Here is a 26,557-nt window from a genome sequence, read left to right as displayed (position 1 = left end):
AATTTGACATTCAACAAATATAACATTACTCATTTAGGAGTTGTGACATTGTTTATTGGTAATTATAAAATTAGAAAAAATCTAGATACACCTCATTCAAAAATGTTTAATAATTTTTATAATGGGACTCACAGCATAACAAAAAAAAGTTCAGTGATTTCTAATTGATTGTAGGTTGGGGCAACCTCGATATTGCACCCTCTGGCGAAGTGTAGAATCACTGACAGCAACTTCTGGATTTTGTATTCCTTTTATCGGCGCATGTACAGACTCCACAAGTTACTGTCAGTTTCAGGTGAATAATAAATGGATTTTCCCATTCTTACTACTGAGAAACCCAGAGACATCACCGTTCACACCTCTTCTAATTGGCAGAGTGGAGAAACTTTCACCCTGCAGTTTGGGTTGGACTACAAAAGCAAAATGACAGCCTGCATAATCCACATAATTCTGGGGGGAACACTGTTCCACAGAATGGTAATGTTCAGTTTTACATCCGTGACTTCCCGCAGTGTGCTGCGCTGCTCTGGACAAAGCACCAAGTTGAGCTCAGGCAGGTCCCCATGGGAAGAGGAAAATAACCTCAGGAAAAGGAAGAGGAACTTGTAATTACCTTGAAAAAGTAATTAAATCAATGCCGTTTCTGTCCTTCCTCCACAACCCAGGAGCTAAAGTTCCTAATTACAGCACTTAGCAGGAAAGCAGATGTCATGGCAGTGCAGGTGCTTAAGCAGGTGACCAATGAGCAGTGAGCGATGTAATGAATGGAATTACTTCATGCCAGGGATCTGGATCCACGTAGATCTTCTTACTTTGCTTACTGTTTTAATGTTTATGAGATAACTTTACACTTGGACTGCCCAGTCTTGATTTATCAGTTGTTAAGTCCTCCTGGAAAGTTTTAGGGGTTGTACAATTCATTATCTTCAGCTAACTACCACTCCCCAACCACTCTCCTCGAATTTGACTGACAGTATTCCCCTGTTCAATTCAAGATGAGCAAATTAGTTTATTCTGCAAAGTTCACTGTGCAGAAATGAGCAATTTTAAACCATTCGAGCTAAGTAGGACATTTACAAATGACTGCATTTATTCTTCCTAGGACCTCGTAATATGGTGTGTACTTACTATGAAGAAGTGCAGCTATTGATGGGCTAAATGCACATTGGATATATAAACGTTCATTATCCACTTAACATTGTCTAATATATGCTTCTAATCAACTAAGAAACTTTAAATGAATGTCCGAACACAATCCATTATCTGCCATTACATCAGATTTACAGAGTATATTGAGAAGGTCTTGATTGGTATTCCTTTCCAGGTTAATATAAATAAAGCCATTTTCATAGTGTGGAGAGTGAACTAGGGATCTGAGTAAAGACTTTTACACTGATCTGTATTTTGTTACACAAATTCAGTTACAGCATTTGTTTTATTCGCCTTATCAAAAAGATGGTTTTGGATAAAGGTTTCACTCAGCCTGTTTGATTGCCGTCTTCCAGAATAAAACATTATTGTCTCCTCTAATGCAACATTGAATCATTTCTTAAAATCAATTCTCACCTCAATTACTGTTGCTGAGATGAAGTGGAAATGGTCGAGAGCTTCAGGTTTCTGGCTGTCCAGATCACCAACAACCTGTCCTGGTCCCTGCACAACGTGCTATCGTTAAGAAAGCCCACCAATGCCTCTATTTTTTTCAGGAGACTAAGGAAATTTGGCATGTCCGCTACGACTCTCACCAACTTTTACAGATGCACTATAGAAAGCATCCTTTCTGGTTGTTTCACAGCTTGGTATGGCTCCTGCTCTGTCCAAAACCACAATAAACTACAAAGGGCCATGAACAAAGCCTAGTCCATCATACAAACTAACTTCCCATTGACACAGTCTACACTTCCCGCTGCCTCGGAAAAGCAGCCAGCGTAATCAAGAATGCAATGCACCCCAGACAGATTCTCTTTTACCTTCCTCCGTCGGGAAAAAGATACAAAAGTTTGAGGGCACGTACCAACCGACTCAAGAACAGCTTCTCCCCTGCTGCCATCAGACTTTTAAATGGACCTGCCTTATGTAAGTTGATCTTTCTCTACACCCTAGCTATGACTGTAACACTACATTCTGCACTCTCTCGTTTCCTCCTCTATGTACAGTATGCTTTGTTTGTATAGTACTCAAAAAACAATACTTTTCACTGTATACCAATACCAAGAAATGGTTTGTGTGCCTGTCCTAAACTTGCACATCATAGACTCAAGTGTCTTTCTCTGTCTTATGCAGCCCTGTTATATCTGGGACTTACCTCCTCTATTTCATTGAACATCTTAAATGCCTTTTCAGATATCTATTCAAGGTTGGAGAGCGCCAGCTTATGGAGAGGTGCTTTTACAACCTGGATCATTATGGAGCACAAGCGAATATCAACTCTCTTATCCGACTGGAAAAATCTTGTACCGAAAAAATGTGGTTCTAGCTCAGTTGACTGGACGGCTGGTTTGTGATGCGGAGTGGCACCAACAGCGTAGGTTCAATTCACGTACTGGCAAAGGATATTCATGAGGGTTCCAACTTCTCAACCTTGCCCCTCGCCTGAGGTGTGGTGATCTTCAGATTAAATCATCACCACTCAGCTCTCCCCTTCAAATGGGGAAAGCAGCTTATGGGTCCAGTATTCCACTTCTAAGATAAGAGTTAATTTTAAGCAACATGAACGTGAGAAGCTGTTGCCTGAACACCACCTCTCCACAATTTGTGCTACAGAAACATTAATTATAAACATGCCTCAGTGCTTCTTCAAAGCTTCCTCTTATTAACACTGTGAACTTGCTTCAGTGTTCTCATTTATCCTGAGGACATGAAAACGTAAATTCATTCCTTCATCGGCCTTTCAGACCTGGTAGGTTGGGGACAAACTTGGACATAACACTCCCAAGTGTAGCCTCATTACAACCTTTTCCAGAGTATAAATTACTTCGAATACATGGAGCTCAGCTTTAATTTGAAAAATAATTAACAAAGTCATGCATTTTCTCTCTCATTTCTGGCCTCCTTAATTTCACATACTTTATATGGGAAACTAAAAGTCCTACTTCCAATATCAAACTTTAAATTGTCTCTCTATTCTATCCCTGTATAAGTCTGATATATTTTCTTACTCCAATGGCCGGGTCTAATCAGAATATTTGAGTTGCCTTGCTCTCTCATGTCTGCCATATGAAAATCTGAGTCAAACTTCTCGTGACATCATTGGTGTTGATCTAGAATACCAGTTAAAACGCAGGTTCAATCTGATCAATACCTTGTGCAAAGCATTATGATTGAGATTGCATTCTAAACAGCAAATTGCAGTGACTCATTGTGAGCTGGTAATGAAAAGCTACGGGCACGCGGTTGGAGAATTTGGCACCCAGCCAAATCTCCATTCACTGCAACAGGATGGGAAAGTACCACCTGCATCAATGGTGGCAACATTCTGGCCTACATGTTTCCATTAGGTCAACATCAAGCATCCGACATACACAACCCGCACCTTGTGTAACAGTTTCCAAACTGCACTATTGAGAAATCCATACAAGAGTGGAATATTCTGGCTCTACCCACCACAAGTGACCGGAAATTCACATCTGAAATCAACAGACCTTTTGCTGTCCATCAAATTCTCTGTCTCGCCCGCGACGATTCCCGTGATGTGCAGGACCGTTAAATCCCACCAAAAGTTTCTCTTTGCCTGATGAGAGCATGATCCAAAGCAATCAATCTGCCTTATTGCTCTTGTCTGCAGGTCTGTCGGGTCTGAATGGATCACTGTGGGGACAGTGCATCCTTCAGCACCCATAAAGGACAAATTAACATTTGGGGAGAGGACAATTAGTAAGAGTTCTGACCTAGGTTCTAAGGAAGGATCTTCACACCAAACATTAACATGTCCCTTCTGTTTACAGATATTAATGGATCTGTTGTATATTTCCAATGTGTTCTGTTCTTATCCCAGAACGAAAAAAAACAGTAGAAACAGGGAAATAGAATTCTGGTCCAATCTGTTTTTCTTTTTGTTTGCACTCCTCATGGGAACAAAGTTCAGGCATCAGGTTACCAATTCTATTACACTCATAGCAGGAACAATTTCACCCTAACTCTGTCATTTTCAAGAGTTACAGAATTCACTAATTCAACTATAAATGAGTGTTCAAATACCCAATAATTTGAGACACAAGCGTTAAGAGACTTTCCTCTTCAAAGTTCATTATCTGTTTACTTTAAGAATGATGAGCGGATGGATGCAATGGATAAAAAGAACTTTGGTAAAATGAAATTCGCAAACCCGGGTCAGAAAAGCCTTTCAACGTAGCATTCACCCACATAATAAAAGATTCTGGAAGCAAGGAAGGAATCCAGTCTAGGAAATATCAGGCTAGCGATGATGGATATACGTTGTCCAGACTTGGCACTAGTTCACATCCACATATCAGTGCTCAGTGACATTAGGTATGAAGCATTTCTGACACCTTTTAAAGCATACACACATTAATAATGCTATATTTTTGTCAATTGTCAACCAAACCATGCAACATTCATTCACTGGCAGCATCTCAGAAAAGGAGTTGAAACAATGTTACCCTACAGTCTGAGTCAATACAACAATATATTTAACAGGTCTGTTTGTATCCTCAACGTTATTTTTTCATGTATTGTTCCACATATTTACACACACTTTCGCTGTGGCAAAAAACTCTGACAACAGGGAACCCCTAGATTTTGCTTAAACGTTAAAAAAGCAGCTGGAATATTAACAGAATTCCTGGACTCACCTTCAGGGCTTCCACTTTGTTCCTTAGAAGTTTTTCAATTTCTCTTGCAGCACTTTCCACTAAACGTCGAGCATTGTTTGTCTCAACTGTGTAGTATTGTCTATTTTTTAAGTAAATCTGCAAAATAAAATGATGAAAACCATTTAATGTAAATATTTTTAGGGTGCAAGAAGCTGCATTCATGCAGAGACATGGAAACACACCCCCAAGTCAGTGAAGGCATCCCAACGGGAATGAGTCAACACCTTTTAAACCTTCGGAGCTTAAGGTTAGGCACGAGGAACCCACCCAAAGATGGGGTCTCCATCAGGACCAGCAGTGCTAACCATGGTGGCACAGTGGTTAGTGCCGCTGCCTCACAGCACCAGGGACCCAGGATCAATTCCAGCCTTGGGTGACTGTGTGGAGTTTGCACGTTCGCTCTGTGTCTGTGGGTTTCCTCCGGGTGCTCCAGTTTCCTCCCACAGTCCAAGGATGCATAGGTTAGATTAGCCATTGGTAAATGCAGGGGGTTATGGGTATAGGATGGAGGGGCAGAAGGGAGACCCTGGGTCAGATGCTCTTTCAGAGAATCAGTGCAGTCTCAGTGGTCTGAATGGCCTCTTTCTGCACTGTAGTGATTCTATGGTTTGGTATGATATACTGTGAAAAGATTTATTTTATTATTTATACAATGTGTAAACATGTCTCTGAGCTTACATCTTCATACCATTTACAACAGGTGGTATTCTCTGGCCACACGCGCCCCAAAACCAGAAATTTTTACCTGAGCTCAACAGACTTTTGAATGGTCTGCCGAACTTTCTGTCTTGCCTGCTACGATTCCCACGGTGGGCAAGATGGGAGAATTTCGGCCATCATGTTTGAATTTGATATTTCAAGGGAGTGGTGGAGCGAGTGGGGGAGTGGTGGAGTGAGTGGGGGAGGGGGTGGAGTGAGTGGGGGAGGGGGTGGAGTGAGTGGCGGAGGGGGTGGAGTGAGTGAGGGAGTGAGTGAGAGAGGGGTGGGGAGGGAGTGAGTGAGGGAGGGGTGGGGGAGGGGAGGGGTGGGGGAGGGGAGGGGTGGGGGAGGGGTGGGGGAGGGGAGGGGTGGGGGACAAAGAACAAAGAACAGTACAGCACAGGAAACAGGCCCTTCGGCCCTCCAAGCCTGTGCCGCTCCTTGGTCCAACTAGACCAATCGTTTGTATCCCTCCATTCCCAGGCTGCTCATGTGACTATCCAGGTAAGTCTTAAACGATGTCAGCGTGCCTGCCTCCACCACCCTACTTGGCAGCGCATTCCAGGCCCCCACCACCCTCTGTGTAAAAAACGTCCCTCTGATATCTGAGTTATACTTCGCCCCTCTCACCTTGAGCCCGTGACCCCTCGTGATCGTCACCTCCGACCTGGGAAAAAGCTTCCCACTGTTCACCCTATCTATACCCTTCATAATCTTGTACACCTCTATTAGATCTCCCCTCATTCTCCGTCTTTCCAGGGAGAACTACCCCAGTTTACCCAATCTCTCCTCATAGCTAAGACCCTCCATACCAGGCAACATCCTGGTAAACCTTCTCTGCACTCTCTCTAACGCCTCCACGTCCTTCTGGTAGTGCGGCGACCAGAACTGGACGCAGTACTCCAAATGTGGCCTAACCAGCGTTCTATACAGCTGCATCATCAGACTCCAGCTTTTATACTCTATACCCCGTCCTATAAAGGCAAGCATACCATATGCCTTCTTCACCACCTTCTCCACCTGTGTTGCCACCTTCAAGGATTTGTGGACTTGCACACCTAGGTCCCTCTGTGTTTCTATACTCCTGATGACTCTGCCATTTATTGTATAACTCCTCCCTACATTATTTCTTCCAAAATGCATCACTTCGCATTTATCCGGATTAAACTCCATCTGCCACCTCTCCGCCCAATTTTCCAGCCTATCTATATCCTGCTGTATTGCCCGACAATGCTCTTCGCTATCCGCAAGTCCAGCCATCTTCGTGTCATCCGCAAACTTGCTGATTACACCAGTTACACCTTCTTCCAAATCATTTATATATATCACAAATAGCAGAGGTCCCAGTACAGAGCCCTGCGGAAAACCACTGGTCACAGACCTCCAGCCGGAAAAAGACCCTTCGACCACTACCCTCTGTCTCCTATGGCCAAGCCAGTTCTCCACCCATCTAGCCACTTCTCCTTGTATCCCATGAGCCTTAACCTTCTTAACCAACCTGCCATGTGGGACTTTGTCAAATGCCTTACTGAAATCCATATAGACAACATCCATGGCCCTTCCTTCATCAAGGGGTGGGGGAGGGGTGGAGTGAGTGGGGGAGGGGTGGAGTGAGTGGGGGAGGGGTGGAGTGAGTGGGGGAGGGGTGGAGTGAGTGGGGGAGGGGGTGCAGTGTCGTGAAGCTCCAAATATTCTTGGTCCAGTTGGTCACTGGGCCAAGGGACAAAATAGAAGGGAGGGGCTGAATCTTGTATCTCTCTCACTCCTCCAGCCCAGCAAACCTCTGGAACATCTGTGCCAATCACATTCTGGCCTCTTGAGCATCTCCAATTTTCATTGCTCAACATTGATGTTCATGCTTCAGATGCTAGGGCCCTAATCTCTGGGTTTCTCTCCTTAAACCACACCAACTCTCTTCCTCTCTTTCTCCCTTTAAACCTGCTCCTCTGACCAAGCTTTTGGTCATCTCTGTCTTAATATCATAGAATCCCTACAGTGCAGAAGGAGGCCATTGCGTCTGCATCGATTCTCCAAAAGAGCATCTTACCCAGGCCCACCCCAACCCTCCCCACCCTATTCCCGTAACCCCGTGCATTTACCATAACCAAATGTTGAGGGTCATTGGTTTGAGAGGAGATGGTGAAAAAGCCTTCAAAGCAGTGCATCCTGTAGTTAGTCCACACCACAGTCACAGTGCACTGCTGATGCAGGGAGTAGGTGATAAAGCGTGGACACAACCTGGTTCTTTGGCACAATAAATTAGATAACTTTAAACCAGCACAGATAGTGAATACTGTTCTTAAAACACTGAAAAGGTTGGTGTCCCAATTTCTTTGTGCCAGGCCCACCCAGAACTCAATAGGAATGGTTGTAACAGATATGGAGATGAAGCAGATTGCCTGTCTACAACTGAGTTAAAAAGGGGGCACTCCCATTTGATTGGGGGACAGGTCACCTGACCATTTACAGTATGAATTTCTTAAAGGGGCAGAGCCCAGGTAAATTTCTCCTCTCCACCTCAACCCCCCATCAAATAATGACAACATCTTACTTATAATTGGAGTTGAACATTGAAGGATTCATAGAGAATATTAACAGACAATAGAACAAATTGAAAACATATGGAGGTTAATCAGATAGCCCCCAAAAATAGGCAAGGGGATTGTGATTCAACCGACCCATTCAGTCTAATACAGGCAGCACTGTAATCATTTCTGCATGTAGCCATCTGCACTGTGGCAGCATACATAGCAACATGGTTACTTTCAAGTATTACTTAAAGCTAGCCTGTATCTCTTAAAAGTAAGGAACATTGTGGTTAATGGAGATACTGAGATCATTGGGAATAGTGCTATGCAACAATCAAAAATATCTGACCATGGTAGAGACTATGCACCAAGATTTTCAGATGTTGCCTTGGAAATCTTAGTGAGAGAGGTGGAACACAGGAGAGATAGTCCTACATACTTAGAGGGGGCCAGTGACGTGTGTTCAATAGGTAATGGCATAAGATAGTCGATGCAAGAAAGAAGTTTATTGATCACACCCGAAATACAAATGCCCTATTCCACCAACTGCACCACTTGCATCAGCAACTTCTCAATCCATCACATTCTATCAGTCATCTACCAACAATCTGTAACTATCAGAACTCACACTTAGCATTCACATTCTTCATCTCACTCTCACAATTAGCATTGTTGCATTAGGAGAAGGGCCATAGGTACCGGACAGGCTGAAGCTAGCTAAGAAGAAATGGGTATCCTCATACCTGACCCTATTTATTTTACCTCACTTCTCCTTCATTCCACAGATACTACTGATGGCATAAGCATGATGAAATGGTTTTGATGTTTGCATTTCTGTAACATTCCCTCATAAAAGTAAAATTAATCCTTAGCTTTCTGGAAAGGGATAAATGAAAAAAATCAACATGTGCTTTTGGTTGCTAGGGAAACGAAAACTAATTGGGAGGTTGGCTTTCCGCCTGCTGTGGTAACAGGATAGTGGTTTTAAAGCAGTGAGTGATGGACCACTAACGTGGAAACCTGTAGCACAGCTGGCGAAGGAGACCAAACAGGTCGATTAAGGAAGCAAGTGTTGTGAAGGATCCAGAAAGAATGCCTTTTGATGGACATTGTGCCCATGGAACCTGAGGCAGAGGGATGGGGGCAAAAGGGGGTGGTGATGGATGGTAAAGCTGTCATCGGAAGGGACTTCAGCCCTAAACTCCTGCATGGACAGACAATCTGAAACTCTAGCGAGGAAGAACAGAATTTTGAGGGACCTGGTAGCTGCGAAAGTCAGTTGTTCTTACCTGTTGCATCTGATCCACTCCACTAGAGGTACGTACCAACGTTACAAGGTCTTCCTTCATTTTCTCCGCCCATGACCGTATACTGCAAGATGAAAGACGCCCGATTAGATCAATGGCTTTTGTCACTGATTGTCATAAATATACATAATAGCTGACATATCCTCACTGAAACCTCTGCGTGGCTTAATCGTGTTGATGATGGTTAGTGAGAACCCAACTTTTTCTAAAGTATGAATTTGTAAATTCCACTCCTGGTATGAATTAAACTTTTTTTTCCCACTCAATCAGTTCTTGCATGCATTTTCACCAACAAGGTATTGTATAGATTTGAAACTCTTCACCATAAGGCTGTGGATTCCACGTGAATTGAAGTTTTCAAGCCTCAGATTGAAAGGCAAAATGCATCAAGGTACATGGGTCAAAGGCAGCTAAATAGAATTGAGGCACAAACCAGTCATGACCGAATGGAATGGCGGGACACACAAATAGGGCTAAACCTCCTGCACCAGTTTCAATGTCCTAACACCTGGAACTGTATTGTTATGATGTGGAGATGCCGGCGTTGGACTGGGGTAAACACAGTAAGAAGTTTAACAACACCAGGTTAAAGTCCAACAGGTTTATTTGGTAGCAAAAGCCACACAAGCTTTCGGAGTTGCAAGCCCCTTCTTCAGGTGAGTGGGAATTCTGTTCACAAACAGAGCATATAAAGACACAAACTCAATTTACATGAATAATGGTTGGAATGCGAATACTTACAACTAATCAAGTCTTTAAGAAACAAAACAATGTGAGTGGAGAGAGCATCAAGACAGGCTAAAAAGATGTGTATTGTCTCCAGACAAGACAGCCAGTGAAACTCTGTGGGGGTTACAAATAGTGTGCCATGAACCCAATATCCCGGTTGAGGCCGTCCTCGTGTGTGCGGAACTTGGCTATCAGTTTCTGCTCAGCGACTCTGCGCCGTCGTGTGTCGCGAAGGCCGCCTTGGAGAACGCTTACCCGAATATCAGAGGCCGAATGCCCGTGACCGTGAGTTGCAATCAAGGCTGAAGAGCCCCACCTTGCATTTACAACATGTACCTTGTTTGATGCAAGTACCCACACTGGATTCACTATCCTAGTACAGAGCAGCGTTCTAGCCTCCACTAGACAAAGCTCCTTGGGGTGGAACCCAAACCCAATGCATTTGCACAAAATTATTTTTGATCCTCTAGTCTTATCAGTGAAGACTCCTTAGTGGAGCAGTGGTGCAAGCCCCTTCTTCAGGTGAGTGGGAATTCTGTTCACAAACAGAGCATATAAAGACACAAACTCAATTTACATGAATAATGGTTGGAATGCGAATACTTACAACTAATCAAGTCTTTAAGAAACAAAACAATGTGAGTGGAGAGAGCATCAAGACAGGCTAAAAAGATGTGTATTGTGTCCAGACAAGCCAACCAGTGAAACTCTGTGGGGGTTACAAATAGTGTGCCATGAACCCAATATCCCCGTACATGTTGTAAATGCAAGGTGGGGCTCTTCAGCCTTGATTGCAACTCACGGTCACGGGCATTCGGCCTCTGATATTCGGGTAAGCGTTCTCCAAGGCGGCCTTCGCGACACACGACGGCGCAGAGTCGCTGAGCAGAAACTGATAGCCAAGTTCCGCACACACGAGGACGGCCTCAACCGGGATATTGGGTTCATGGCACACTATTTGTAACCCCCACAGAGTTTCACTGGCTGTCTTGTCTGGAGACAATACACATCTTTTTAGCCTGTCTTGATGCTCTCTCCACTCACATTGTTTTGTTTCTTAAAGACTTGATTAGTTGTAAGTATTCGCATTCCAACCATTATTCATGTAAATTGAGTTTGTGTCTTTATATGCTCTGTTTGTGAACAGAATTCCCACTCACCTGAAGAAGGGGCTTGCAGCTCCGAAAGCTTGTGTGGCTTTTGCTACCAAATAAGCCTGTTGGACTTTAACCTGGTGTTGTTAAACTTCTTACTGTATTGTTATCCAGAGTGTTTGTCTGTGAAAGTAAATGAATGAAAATGTACAAAATGGGACTCATTGACTGATCGAAAGATCATCACTTTCCACAAAGAGACTCAGAATTCTCAAGAAAGAAAGAGAGAGCTTTTCAGACCATAAGACCATAAGATATTTCGGAGTATAATTAGGCCATTTGACCCATTAACTCTGCTCTGCCATTCAATCATGGCTAATATGATCCTCATCCCCATTCTCCTGCCTTCTCCCCATAACTCTTGATCCCCTATTGGTCAAGAACCTATCTCTGGCTTAAAGACATTCAATGACTTGGCCTCCACAGCCCTCTGTGGCAATGAGTTTCACAGATTCACCATCCTCTTACTGAAGAAATTCCTCTTCATCTCAGTTTTAAAGGAGCGTGCCTTCACTCTGAGGCTGTGCCCTCAAGTTCTAGCTTCTCCCACTAGTGGAAACATCTTCTCCACGTCCACTCTATCTAGGCCTCACAGTATTCTGTATGTTTTGAGAGAATGTTTTTGAGAGAATTCTTGCCTTTGAAGGTGAAGAGTTTAAACCTTGCTCCAGACAGCCTCTGCAAATGGTGACGAGAATAATGGTAGGAATAATAATTGTTAATAGTATTTTAGGTTGGAACAGTTAAACTAAATTAAACAAACTCAGGGACAAATCAAAAGAACTGCCCCTTAAAGTGACACTACATCAAACATAATAGTTATTAATGAAGGACTTAATGCCTATTACTCAATGATATTGACAGAGGTTGGACCTGCTCCACTAAGGAGTCTTCACTGATAAGACTAGAGGATCAAAAATAATTTTGTGCAAATGCATTGGGTTTGGGTTCCACCCCAAGGAGCTTTGTCTAGTGGAAGCTAGAACACAGCTCTGTACTAGGATAGTGAATCCAGTGTGGGTACTTGCATCAAACAAGGTACATGTTGTAAATGCAAGGTGGGGCTCTTCAGCCTTGATTGCAACTCAGCGAAGAAAAGGATACTCCAAAGTACCACAGTATTCTCCCTGTGTCTGCGTGGGTTTCCACGGGTGCTCCGGTTTCCTCCCACACTCCAAAGATGTGGTGGTTAGGTTGATTGGCCATGCTAAATTACCCCTTGGTGTCAGGGGGACTAGCAGGGTAAATAGGTGGGGTTACGTTAATAGGGCTTGGGTGAGGTTGTTGTCGGTGCAGGCTTGATGGGCCAAATGGCCTCCTTATGCATTGTAAGGATTCTATGAAAGTTAAAATCATGAGGAAGGCAGCAAAATCACCTCACTAATCCTTTCCTAGTAAGTGGCTGAAGAATATAATTTATGAGACATTAAATATGATCAGGAGAGCATAACAGTTGGAGGAATGGACTATAGAACCCCCTCATAAAGCAACTGCACTGGATGAAAGTGAGAGGACACTGTGTCAGAGCATCAAATCATTGCGAAGCCAATGGCCTATTGGTATTATCACGAGATTATTAATCCAGAAAATCAGCTAATGTTCTGGGGACCCGGGTTCGAATCCCGCCACGGCAGATGGCGGAATTTGAATTCAATAAAAAAAATCTGGATTTAAAATCTACTGATTACCATGAAAACATTGTCAATTGTCAGAAAAACCCATCTGGTTCACTGATGTCCTTTAGGGAAGGAAATCTGCCACCTTTACCTGGTCTGACCTACATATGATTCCAGAGCCACAGCAATGTGGTTGTCTCTCAACTGCCCTCGGGCAACTCGCGATGGGCAATAAATGCTGGCCCAGCCAGCGACGCCCATGTCCCACGAATGAATAAACAAAAAAGGACTGAGTTCCCGCTTCTGGATCTGTGAGGGCTTCATTTAGTCGGCAATGTCCCAATTGGTGGGATACCAGCATCCACTGCACCAGGTGCCCCACAGGCACGTGGACTTTCCCTGTCTGCTTTCAAACATCTCTTAACAGCTGGCTCAAGAGGCTGTGGGCAGATACCCAACTCTCAGGCTTCCACCCCTATCACTATAGAAAGCTAGGAAGAGATCAGTGACAAGATAACATCAAAATTAACTTAACAGAAGAAGAAAAAAGGGTTTTTCATAAATTCAGTGTTTGCTATACCATTATAGGAGTTATAAATAAAAGCAAGTTTTGCAATGACAGAAATAAAATTAAAACCGTGGCCAGGATTCCACGACTACCCAAGATGTGTCTCCTGCCCGCCCACCCTGGGGCGAATGCAGCAGTCATGGGGGAGGTAGTGGCGCAATGGACTAGTGGACTAGTAATCCAGCGATCCAGTTTCAAATCCTACCACATGGCAGATAGTGGAATTTCAATTCAATAAAAATCTGGAACTAAAAGTCTAATGATGACCGTTGTCATAAAAACCTATCAGGCCCATTAATGTCCTTTAGGGAAGGACATCTTAGCTTGTCTGGCCTACATGTGACTCCGGATCCACAGCAAAGTGGTTTACTCTTAAATGCCCTTTAAAATTGAGGGCAGGCTGCAGAAATGGACAATAATTGCTGCCCACATCCCATGAATGATTTCTTTTTAAAAATGTGTGAATTACAGTCACATCAGATCTGGTTCACTGGTAACAGTTGAGTTAAAAAGACAATGGGCTCATCGCTATTAACAGCCTTTAAATTCCTGAAATTTTTCAAACTGAATTATCAATTCTCAAACTGCCATGGTAGGATTTGAACTTACGTTCCCCAGATAGAACCATAGAACCATAGAAAATTACAGCTCAGAAACAGGCCTTTTGGCCCTTCTTGTCTGTGCCGAACCATTTTATGCCTAGTCCCACTGACCTGCACTTGGACCATATCCCTCCACACCCCTCTCATCCATGAACCCGTCCAAGTTTTTCTTAAATGTTAAAAGTGACCCCGCATTTACCACTTTATCCGGCAGCTCATTCCACACTCCCACCACTCTCTGCGTGAAGAAGCCCCCCCTAATATTCCCTTTAAACTTTTCTCCTTTCACCCTTAACCCATGCCCTCTGGTTTTTTTCTCCCCTAGCCTCAGCGGAAAAAGCCTGCTTGCATTCACTCTATCTATACCCATCAAAATCTTATACACCTCTATCAAATCTCCCCTCAATCTTCTACGCTCCAGGGAATAAAGTCCCAACCTATTCAATCTCTCTCTGTAACTCAGCTTCTCAAGTCCCGGCAACATCCTTGTGAACCTTCTCTGCGATCTTTCAACCTTATTTACATCCTTCCTGTAACTTGGTGACCAAAACTGTACACAATACTCCAAATTCGGCCTCACCAATGCCTTATATAACCTTACCATAACACTCCAACTTTTATACTTGATACTCCGATTTATAAAGGCCAATGTACCAAAGGCACTCTTTACGACCCTATCCACCTGTGACGTCACTTTTAGGGAATTCTGTACCTGTATTCCCAGATCCCTCTGTTCAACTGCACTCTTCAGAGTCCTACCATTTACCCTGTACGTTCTACTTTAGTTTGTCCTTCCAATGTGCAATATCTCACACTTGTCTGCGTTAAATTCCATTTGCCATTTTTCTGCCCATTTTTCTAGTTGGTCCAAATCCCTCTGCAAGCTTTGAAAACCTTCCTCACTGTCCGCTACACCTCCAATCTTTGTATCATCAGCAAACTTGCTGATCCAATTTACCACATTATCATCCAGAACATTGATATAGATGACAAACAACAATGGACTCAACACCGATCCCTGCGGCACACCACTAGTCACAGGCCTCCACTCAGAGAAGCAATCCTCCACAACCACTCTCTGGCTTCTTCCATTGAGCCAGTGTCTAATCCAATTTACTACCTCCCCATGTATACCTAGCGACTGAACCTTCCTAACTAACCTCCCATGAGGGACCTTTTCAAAGGCCTTGCTGAAATCCAGGTAGACAACATCCACCGCCTTCCCTTCATCCACTTTCCTGGTAACCTCCTCGAAAAACTCGAATAGATTGGTCAAACATGACCTACCACGCACAAAGCCATGTTGACTCTCCCTAATAAGTCCCTGTCTATCCAAATATTTGTAGATCCTATCCCTTATCACATCTTCCAATAACTTGCCCACCACCGACGTCAAACTTACTGGCCTATAATTTCCAGGATTTCTTTTGGAACCTTTTTTAAACAACGGAACAACATGAGCCACCCTCCAATCATCCGGCACCTCCCCCGTGAATACTGACATTTTAAATATGTCTGCCAGGGCCCCTGCAAGTTCAACACTAGCTTCCCTCAAGGTCCGTGGGAATAACCTGTCCGGTCCTGGGGATTTATCCACTTTGATTTGCCTCAAGACAGCGAGCACCTCCTCCCCTTTAATCTGTAAAGGTTCCATGATTTATTAGTGCAAGGCTCTGGATTACTAGTCAAGTAAAATAATCATATGTTCAGTGACTAGTGGTGTGCCTCAGGGATCAGTGTTGGGACCGCAATTGTTTACAATTTACATAGATGATTTGGAGTTGGGGTCCAAGAGTAGTGTGTTAAAATTCACAGATGACACTAAGATGAGTGGTAGTGCAAATAGTGCAGAGGACACTGAAAGTCTGCAAAGGGAGAAAGATAGTTTAAGTGAGTGGGCAAGGGAATGGCAGATGGAGTACAATGTTGGTAAATGTGGGTTCATCCATTCCGGTCGGAATAACAGCAAAATGGACTATTATTTAAATGGTAAAAAATTGCAGCTCTGCTGTGCAGAGGGACCTGGGTGTCCTTGTGCGTGAATCACAAAAAGTTGGTTTGCAGGTATAACAGGTAATTAAGAAGCCAAATGGAATTTTGTCCTTCATTGCTAGAGGGATGGAGTTTAAAAACAGGGAGTTTATGATGCAGCTGTATAAGGTGTTGGTGAGGCCACACCGGGAGTACTGTGTACAGTTTTGGTCTCCTTACCTAAGAAAGAATATACTGGCACTGGAGGGGATGCAGAGGAGATTCACTAGGTTGATTCTGGAGTTGAGAGGGTTGGCGTATGAGGAGAGACTGAGTAGACTGGGACCATACTCATTGGAATTCAGAAAAATGAGGTGAGATCTTACCGAAACGTGTAAGATTATGAAGGGAATAGATAAGATAGAAGCAGGGAGGTTGTTTCCACTGACGGGTGAAACTAGAACTAGGGGCATGGCCTCAAAATAAAGGAGCACAGCTTTAGGACTGAGTTGAGGAGGAACTTCTTCACTCAAACGGTTGTGAATCTGTGGAATTCCCTGCCCAGTGAAGCAGTTGAGGCTACCTCATTGAATGTTTTTAAGGCAAGGATAAGATAAATTTTTGAACTGGAAAGGAATTAAGGGTTATGGTGAGTGGGCAGGGAAGTGGAGCTGAGTCCACAAAAAGATCAGCCATGATCTTATTGAATGGCACAGCAGGTTCAAGGGGCCAGATGGCCTACTCCTGCTCCTAGTTCTTATGTTACCATGCCCACAACACACTCCTGTGATTTTTTGTGCATGCAATTAATGATGGAAACAAACACACACTCAAGATTCAAATGGTCACAGGGGGTAGATATCACCCTAATCAGCTTGCTCTGAAATGACTAGAGTAACATTATCATATCAGCTCCTGGGAAAAGTTTGCCAAGACTACAGCAAAGAGCTTCCAGAATTAAAAATGCTTTTGCTTTACTGTCCAAATTTTTTTTTAAAAGAGGCAATGCAATTTGCAATTACAGACGAAATAATGTTGTGACACTAATCATATCATGTCACTGTCCTCACTTTACTAATCAAAAGAAGGTCCAATGTACAATTTTTGTGAGCCTAATGACACGGTGGCACACTGGTTAGCACTGCTGCCTCACATCGCCAGGGATCCGGGTTCAATTCCAGCCTTGGGTCATTGTCTGTGTGGAGTTTGCATTTTCTCCGTGTTTGCGTGGGTTTCCTCCGGGTGCTCCGGTTTCTTCCCACACTCCAGAGATGTGCGGGTTAGGTTGATTGGCCGCGCTAAATTGACCCCAATGTCAGGGGGATTAGCAGGGTAAATGTATGGGGTTACGGGAATAGGACCTGGGTGGGATTGTGGTCGGTACAGATTGGATGGGCCGAATGGTCTCCTTCTGTACTGCAGGGATTCTATGATTCTGTGACATTGCCTCTTTAAGACACCAGGCATTCTACTTATTTCATCGGGAAGACGAACACGGAAACTCATTATTAGATTAAGTAGGTCAAGAAATCCTGCCTTCTCCATCTAAAAAAATAGATAAATAATACAGGCGTGTTAAAAATATTGCTGAGCAAAATAAATGTACATGACAACCCAAAGTCTTCCAGCACCAGAAAATGCAGACATGGATAGCTTTAATTTGCTAATCCAAGAGAAAAAAAAGTCAGTGCTAAAAATAAAGAATCTTTCCTTGGGGAAAAAACAGTTGTCCTAAATAATGCAGAGCATTGAATTATCTAACTGCAGCACTCGAGTCATCAAACCTTTGTGTAAACAAAGTGCCTTTCGTTAAACATATATCTAGATTTCTACAAAGCGCATTATTTCTTCTCAATTCTGCAGAGCAGGGTTCACTTGACACCTTCTGTTAGGAACTGGAAATGTCTGTCCATTCACCAATTAGTCACATATTATTCCTGGCCTCTTTCACCAACGGTGGCTGTAATGTGGCACTTCCTTAAGTAAGCCAGATCTATCCACTGTTTTAAGTTCTCCTTTCTGCTGTTGCCAACTTATAATAATATCTTGTCAGGGAGAAACAAAGGCTTCATTCCCCAGATACTGGGTATCTTGGCAGAGAGTCAGGATAACTGAATACTGACACCAATGCAGATTCCAAACACTGGAGCCTGGGCCTGCTAAGGGGCTATATTACAGTCATCGATGTTAACCTAAGCCAGGAATACTGGGTGGCCAAGTGATGAAACTGGGCCCCACCTAAACTATAAAATCATAGAATCCTTGCAGTGCAGGAGGAGGCCATTCGGCCCATCACGCCTGCGCTGACAACAATCCTACCCAAGCCCTATCCCCGTAACCCCACGTATTTATCCTGCTAATCCCCCGACACTAAGAGGCAATATAGCATAGCCAATCAACCTAACCTGCACCTTCTGGGTAGGATCATGTCCAGGGTAGAACATAAGAACGTAAGAACATAAGAGCTAGGAGCAGGAGTAGGCCATCTGGCCTTGCTAATCGAGCCTGCTCCGCCATTCAATAAGATCATGGCTGATCTTTTCGTGGACTCAGCTCCACTTACCCGCCCGCTCACCATAACCCTTAATTCCTTTACTGTTTAAAAATGTATCTATCCTTGCCTTAAAAACATTCAATGAAGTGGCCTCAACTGGCCAGGGAATTCCAAAGATTCACAACCCTTTGTGTGGAGAAGTTCCTCCTCAACTCAGTCCTAAATCTGCTCCCCCTTATTTTGAGGCCATGCCCCCAAATCATGACGGACAAAAAATGTCAATTTCCAAAATAATTTCAGTACTTTGGAGGCCTTGAGGAAATCCAGAACCCTCCTTTGGAGTAAGGACCTGATGCTCCCTTTGTCAATGTCAGACCTACTGGCAGGTTTGGTTCGTGGGTCACGCTTGGTGCCCCACCAGTCCATTAATATCTTTCACGTTGTGGAGTCTACCTACAATCTTTTCAACATTAGCATGGTCAATGGTGGACATCAAAGGCATCGTGGCATTTATTCCCCACAATTTCAGTGATGCAAATGTTATCCTGTTGCAATAAAAAACATGTGGTGATCAAAGGTAAGGCATCTAAATCAGACATTGCCTTCATAGGTTTTAATCTTATTGGCCTTTCTACCAGCAGCTGTTTATCAATACAGAATACAGTCAGTTATCTACTCCTGCCACGAATGAACCAACACAATGAAAGTGGCCCGAAGCAAAACTCTATCTCACAAAACCAGTTACTCTTCAACACCCCACATGTCAATCCCATGCTGGACCCTCTTGGGTGCTGACTTATCTCTGACAAACAGCACAATGGAACTTCTAAAAAAGTCTTTTGTAAAAGGGCTAATATCTTGATATCTTTGCGTATTTTCGTTCCATGAAAGAAACATTGACTGATATTATGCCACATTCACACAAGTGGACCCAACTGATATAGCACAGCCTTGTCAATCCTATTGTGCATGCATCACAGCCACGGAATTATGACTACTGGCTCCCGTTTGTGCTGCAGTTTAAAGTGATAGGATTTTACATCTGCTCAATGCTATATTCAAAGCTTCCTCCCAAATTATTTTATCTTGCAATTAAAACTAGGTTTCTTTGAAAGAAGTATCAATGGCACCTGGTGGTTCTTGGAAGCCAGTGGTAAAGTACCTGGAAACCACAGTAAATCCATTAGTGCCACCAACTCATGTCCCCAAGACGCCACCACTGAGTCAAACTCATTGTCGACAGTGGGGAGCAGCCGTCCAGACTCAGGTCGGAATGATGTTCACAACAGGTTGGTTTTTTGTTTGTACCAGTTGGCACGGTGGCATAGTGGTTAGCAATGCTGCCTCACAGCGCCAGGGACCTGGATTCAGTTCCGGCATCGGGTCACTGTGTGGAGTTTGCACGTTCTCCCCATGTCTGCATGGGTTTCCTCCAGGTGCTCCAGTTTCTTCCCACACTCCAAAGATGTGCGGGTTAAGGTTAGGTTGATTGGCCATGATAAATTGCCCCTTAGTGTCAGGGGGACTAGCTAGGGTAAATACGCAGGATTACGGGGACAAGGCCTGGCTGGGATTGTTGATGGTGCATTCTCGATGGGCTGAATGGCCTCCTTCTGCACTGTAGGAATTCTATGATTCTATTCTAAGTCTGCGTTCAATTTCTACTATTTTTCCATTCACCACTACTCTCACCAAAAGAGCCAAGACAACAGGGCAGCTCACCACCACCTTCTCAAGGGCAGGGCAATAGCCAGCGACACCCATTCCCCATGAATGAATAATTTTTAAAAGTTGTGGCTGTCACTGATTTGATCCCTTACATCAGGCATGTCTGACCCCGTGCATGCTGATGGAGTCCCGTCTATTGCAAGGGGAACTCTAATTACAATTAGAACATTTGTTAAAATAAATGTATGCAAAATCAAGGTCCCTCTCCCCTCCCACCAATTAAGCATCTGGCAGCCTGCACACTGACAACCATCAACACACTTGGAATTGCATTGATTTGCATTCCGATCTCAATTCTTTTCTCCTCATCCCAGGGTCTGCAATCCTGCTGCGTGAGACCAGATGGTTCACTCATCTCCATATATGAATCAAAAATCCCAAAAATAGCTAATGACTCAAGATGCAGGTAACGATTGAAAATGTGCCTGAAAAAGTAGAAATTATTAAAAGAGATATAAATAGAAATCAAGGGAAAATACTGAGGATGTTGGAAATCTGAAATCAAGACAGAAAATGCCGGAACACCTCAGCAGGTCTGGCAGCACTTGTGGAGAGAGTTAACATTTTAAATCCAGCATGACTCTTCTTCAGAGCTTTTATCAATAAAAGAATCCTACTGATAAAAACAACATGTTTTCTCCTGTAAATTATAGTCACAAGATTGGTGCAGATGCAAAGGACCATTCAACCAATTTCTGCTCATCCACCTGGAATGAAGGGCCCCTATTGCCCCAATAACCATTTCTAATCCAGGAGCAAAATACTGCAGATGTTGGAAATATGAAGTAAAAACAGAGAATGCGGCAGATAGCTAGCAGGTCAGACGGTAATATTAAGCTTTGTATATTGCTGCTCCACATAACTTTGACCTCTCCATTCATACCCCAGAGACATGAACACGGGCCAGGATTTTCACTCCCGGGTCACCAGTGCAGAGGTGGGATATTTGCCAGCTCCGCCAACTGGAGCTGGGATCAAGAGACAAAGGAGGTTGGATTTTCATTCCGGGAGGACAGATTGGATTAGAAGTTGGGCCTGCCACCCCGTAAAGAGTTCAGAGGCTGCCAGGTCAGAGGCAGGCTGGGTGGAAGGCACTTTGTTGAAGTGATTTTTTAAAAATTAAAACAAAAACCAGCCCTCACCCTTTAACCCCCTCACCTCCCATGCATTCCTTATCCATGCCAATCTGTGCAACGTCATGCTGCTCTACCCGCTCCCATGCCCTCTCATACCCACCATGTCAGCCTATGCCCCATCCATCCACCTACCCCATGGCCTTTCATTTCCTCAATGCCAATCTATGCTCCTCTACCTGCACCTCATGGCCCTCAAGCCCTCAATGCCAACCCATGCCCTCAGCCATCCCCATAATCCTTTCTAACCCCGATGCCAATTTATTCCAACTCACATCCTCAACCCATCACCCTTTTCCCTTACCCCCTTCTCTGTCATTTCACCAAGTAAGCACCATGGGCAAACGGCAGAAGTCATGCTGACATAAAATAACATGCCTATAGGTGACGTCAGAATGTTAAAAACAATTTCAGTGATAAAAATAAACGTTCAATTCGTTGAAATTCATTCAACCAATCTGTTATAAAAATAAACAATTCACTTAAGTATTTAATTTATTTTGAAAACAAACATCACTATTCTATAACAAGTTGGAGCTGTCAATCAAATTGTTCATTAACAAGCACCCCACTGTGATAATGTCAGGTTGTAAAATCAGTCATTCAGCACAAATTCTATTATGACAACCCTCAGACTTATGTCATTAGACAGGATAAAATAGCAGGCACTGATTTTTTTTTAAACGCATCAAAGCCTTGAGAGCTTTGACACATTTAAGGAATCCTGACAGTTCTTTGATAGTTTGACAGTTCCAATAAGTTTACGTACTTCTTAAGCACAATCATGTCTACTTTTAGAAACTTATAACAATCCCAAAGGGCACCTGACCTCTCACAAAAGCTGTCTTATCTCTCACAAAGGATGTCGTGCTTCCCAAAAAGAGGGATATACCTTTCCCAAAAGTACCCCAGGATCGCATATCCAAAGTGGGGGTGGGGAGGGGGGCAACACTTCAGGAATTGGACCTCTGCTGGCATTTCTGCACAGACTGATTCCATCTGTGAGAAAACTCAAGCCATATTCTATAAGCTGACTCAACGATGTAGCAAAAATAGAATGTCGCACTGTTGGAGGTGCTGTCTTTCAGTTGAAATGCTAAAGAGACGCTGTATTGGCACATTTAGGTAGATGTCAAAGGTCACATGGCAGTGTTCAAAGATAGGAGGAGCTCTCTCGATATCCTGGCCCATGTTTATCCAACAGCCACCACTAGCAAATTAAAAAATGGTCCTTTATCTTGATGCTGTGCACACCAAAATTCCCTACCTTAAAACAGTGAGCACACTTAAACATTATTTTATTGGCAGTGAAGTGCTTTGTGACATACTAAGGTCATGAAAGGCACTATATAAATGTAAATACTTTATTCTTCCTAATTGCTGAATCTTGTAAAACACTCGGATCACTTTAGATTCGACTTGTTTGGACCCATCCACAGTATCCGGGTCAGATCAATGTTTCCTGTTATCATATAGTACCTTGCATTTATCACCATTACAGTTCAATTGGTATTGAGTTAGCTGATTGCAAAATTTATGAACCATTTTTTGTGCGATCCTAGCTACTTAGTCTGTCTTGACAGCTCTTGCCCCCATTCTCACACCACCTCTCTGGTCTGTTAATGTCTGCGAACACAGTCAGGTAATTGGTACTGGATATCTATATCTACTTTAGAAACCTGGCTTAGGAACATGCACTGATCAGAAAAGAATCAGTTCTATAAAATGCTGCAGAACTGCGGTTAATCACAGGAATATTGGCAAATCCTTCAGGAATTGTCAGGAAGCATAGTTAAGCTTTAGCGAATCAAAGTAGGTTACAGAACCAGAGAAAGAAAATAAAGTGCAAGATGATATTATTCTCCAAAACTGCACTCGTTGTTATATCATGATGCTTGGTAAGTAAGTTGAACAGGGCTTCATGTATAAATCAGGTCGAAGGATCTTTCCTTTAAGTCCATTGTTCCTGGCCATTTGAGCTTTCATTAAATGCACAGGCTACTTCAAAATGTTACACGGTACTATTTTATCATTTCTATATTTGCAACTCGCTTCATCTATTCCACTCCCACTGGAAACTTCTAGCTCTCACCCTTCTTAATCCCATACCAGGGTATTCACATTCCCCCACAATAATTTTGGGATCAGTGTTCACTTCTGTCGCCTAGTGTTATTGGGGTGGTTATGGCCTCAAAATGAGATGAGTATCCTTAATACCTCACTGCCAGTGACAGAGCGAGACGGGTGGCATTTTGCAATGGGCCTACTGCTGAGGGCCCAATGTCCCTGTCTGTCATAAGTGGTACGCTCTTTTAATGTGAAAAACTGGGGCCTAGAACTTCCTATTATTTTTTGCCCAGAGCTCGGGTCAGGACATGTTCTGCCTTCACTCTAACTGAACATATCAGCCATGGAGTTCAAAAGGCCCACCCAAACTAAGTTATATCTGAGGGCCAGGAGAGGCAGGTGTTGGGGCTAGGGCAATCTGAAATGGGGAGGTCTCTCCACAGCCTATCAACCCAATATTAACAAGGAAAAGTCAGAATGCAAATTGTCCACTGGGTGATTCGTGAGAAATAAAAAGATTTTGATCCACATCCTGCCCCCATGTGAGTCAGGACAGGGCAGATGGGAAAGGAAAATTAGATAGGGAGATAATTGACTGACTTTCCAGTCTTTTTTTAAATTCCCTTTATGGGACGCAAGCGTCGCTGGCTGGCCCAGCATTTATTGCCCCTCCCTGAATCCCCTTTCACAGGGCATTTGAGAGTCAACCACACTGGAGTCATATGTAGGCCAGACCGGATAAGGAGTGCAAATTTCCTTCCCCAAAGGACATTAGTGAACCAGATGGGTTTTTACGACAAATCAACAATAGTTTCATGGTCATCAAGAGACTTTGAATTCCAGGTTTTTATTGAATTCAAATTTTACCATCTGCCATGGTGGGATTTGAACCCAGGTCCCCAGAGCATTACCCTGGGTCTTTGGATTGCTAGTCCAGTGACAATACCTCTGCGCTACTGCCTCCCCAATATCCAGTGCCACTTCTGTGATTTCCTACCAGATGTGCTATTGGGTATTTGATAATATCAAAATTTGGATGCTGTAATCGAATTAAAAGCAGACGATAAGAATAAACCATCTGATTTAGTTGTCAATATGAATGCCTTCACAACACTGTCCAAGAGAGTAGTCATGTTTTCCTGGCGCACACAGCTGCTATGAGGGAATGGCTATTTCAATTTTAACATCTCCAGGAAATGCAATCGATCATAACCTGTGACTTCAGCTGGTTTCAGCTACCCCAGAAGCCTGCCTTTACAATTTCCTTTCTTTCCCAGACTTCACTTTCTCCCAACCAACATCGCCACTGAAGTGAGTTTTCTGACAGGGCAGGAACCCAGCAGAAGTCCATTAACGCTATTCCAATAAGCTGGATTTTTGGAAATCACCCAGCAGATGATTCACTGCGATGGCCAGCTGTAAAAAAAGGAAATTCTGGCCCAAAGTTTCTCCAATGTTGAAGCGATACTCTTTCGATAAAATGACGATGGCTTGCTGCCATATGAAACCAATGGCTGCACCTTTACTTGTGGCATGATGGCACTGCAGGATGAGTCATGCAATACAATCATAGGTGCCTGATGCTAGGAACCTTCATTGCCCAAATTCCCTTCTGATTTGTGGTCAGAGTGCACTTGGACATATTACATCACACATAAGGAAATGGTGACTTATATGAAATGACTGTGGCTCAGACTGACTCACCAAGGCAGAAGCAACCTTTCCTCTCATTCAAACCCCAAGCCCCACACTCTACCCCTCACTCACTGACCAGAAATGAGCCAGAGCTTAGTGAGGCAAGGGCAAGTACCTCTCACTACTCCATTTGTTAACACCAGTGGACATATACAAGGGTGTCCTTCCATATGGAAAACCATCTCAGGCTTCGAATGCTATTGATAAATAGCTTGGGTTTCACTAGCTTCGGATGACACCTGAAACATTCCCTGTGTTGCTGATGTGTAAGTCATACACTATTTCACAGTCTTACGACATAAAGTCGGTATCTTATGGATTTTTTAATTTGCCAAACAGCTTCTCAGCATAAAAGGCATGGATGTGACCTTTACAGCGACGTGACCAATCTGTCACCCTTAACGTTATTAAACTGAGTTGGGAACCATATAAAACATCTCAGACGATAGGGCGCTCTTACCAAAAAGATTCTAAGTGCCGAACGAGCATGAAAACGGGAAAAGATTGTGCTGCTTTTTTGGGTGAATTAAAAATCATATCTTGCCTTTGAAGAAAAAATGAAGCCGGATCTATTTCCTGCCAGCAGGGGAAGGAGGGGTAGAGCCTAAGCTCGCCGAAAGCTGGCAGCTTGCAGCAGAGGACGTCATTGCGCATGTGCAGATATCTCTTTGACAGAGATCTGTCACAGCCTACCCCAGCTATAGCTGGCTTCCACAGCCAATCCTCGTCCCACCCTCCCGAAAGAACTTATCACCCACGCCCACTACACGGACCGATCGCCCCCGCAGCACAGATTAGCCGATTCCCATTTGCAGCGTTCTGCCCCTGTCTGATCACCTGATCACATTTGCAGAGTGTGCAACGCTCCCCCGTTCCCCTCCCCTTAGACCCTGCCCCTTCAGGCACCACCTCCTCCCAGTAGGCCCAGCCCCCTTTCAGGCCCCACTCCCTTGGCGCAGTTCAAGGGTCATCTCCCCTCTGCCCCTGACCTCCTGGGGAGGCCTCAATGGCCTTCGGTCCCCCCGGCAAGGCCATCACAACAGGTCCCATTGATGAAGACCACACATGATACTCGCCAGTGAAGACCTTCACCGGTGAGGCCGCAGAGGCAAGTAAGCCCGGATGATCGCGTCCATGGGCTCACTTGTGATATTTAAATTCTATTTTAAATATCACATTGAGATCAGCCTCACTCCTTCTTGGGCATGAGTCTGATCCCGCCGGATACTCGGTGCCGGGAAGACCGTCCATCCGTCAGTGGGGCGATATGGTAAGATCGCTCCCAACATGCTTTGTATTTTCAGTTGCTTAAACAGTAAGTTTGAACTGTTCATATAAACAGCAGCCATGCTTGTTTCAACAGCCATTTACTCTGCCTTAAATATAGTTCCATGGATCTATGTGTAATTAAAGATAAGCTCATTTAGGTTCCAG

The 26,557-nt window shown here is 43.8% G+C and overlaps 1 protein-coding gene across 2 annotated transcripts in view; it reads right to left on the bottom strand.

The window, feature by feature from the left end:
- LOC144507961 (voltage-dependent calcium channel subunit alpha-2/delta-1) overlaps positions 1-26,557 on the bottom strand; it is a 669,448-nt gene that overhangs the window by 590,207 nt on the left and 52,684 nt on the right. For both annotated transcript variants that reach the window (XM_078235568.1, XM_078235569.1), the window contains exons 2-3: positions 9,349-9,430; positions 4,812-4,928 (exon numbers count right to left, since the gene is read on the bottom strand). In XM_078235568.1, coding sequence (XP_078091694.1) covers positions 4,812-4,928; positions 9,349-9,430 — 199 coding nt within the window. The remainder of the gene's footprint in view (positions 1-4,811; positions 4,929-9,348; positions 9,431-26,557) is intronic.

Source organism: Mustelus asterias, chromosome 19 (genome assembly GCF_964213995.1).
Source record: "Mustelus asterias chromosome 19, sMusAst1.hap1.1, whole genome shotgun sequence".
NCBI lineage: Eukaryota > Metazoa > Chordata > Chondrichthyes > Carcharhiniformes > Triakidae > Mustelus > Mustelus asterias.
The sequence above is the reverse complement of the archived record's forward strand: the minus strand, read 5'-3'. Positions and strand labels throughout refer to the sequence as shown.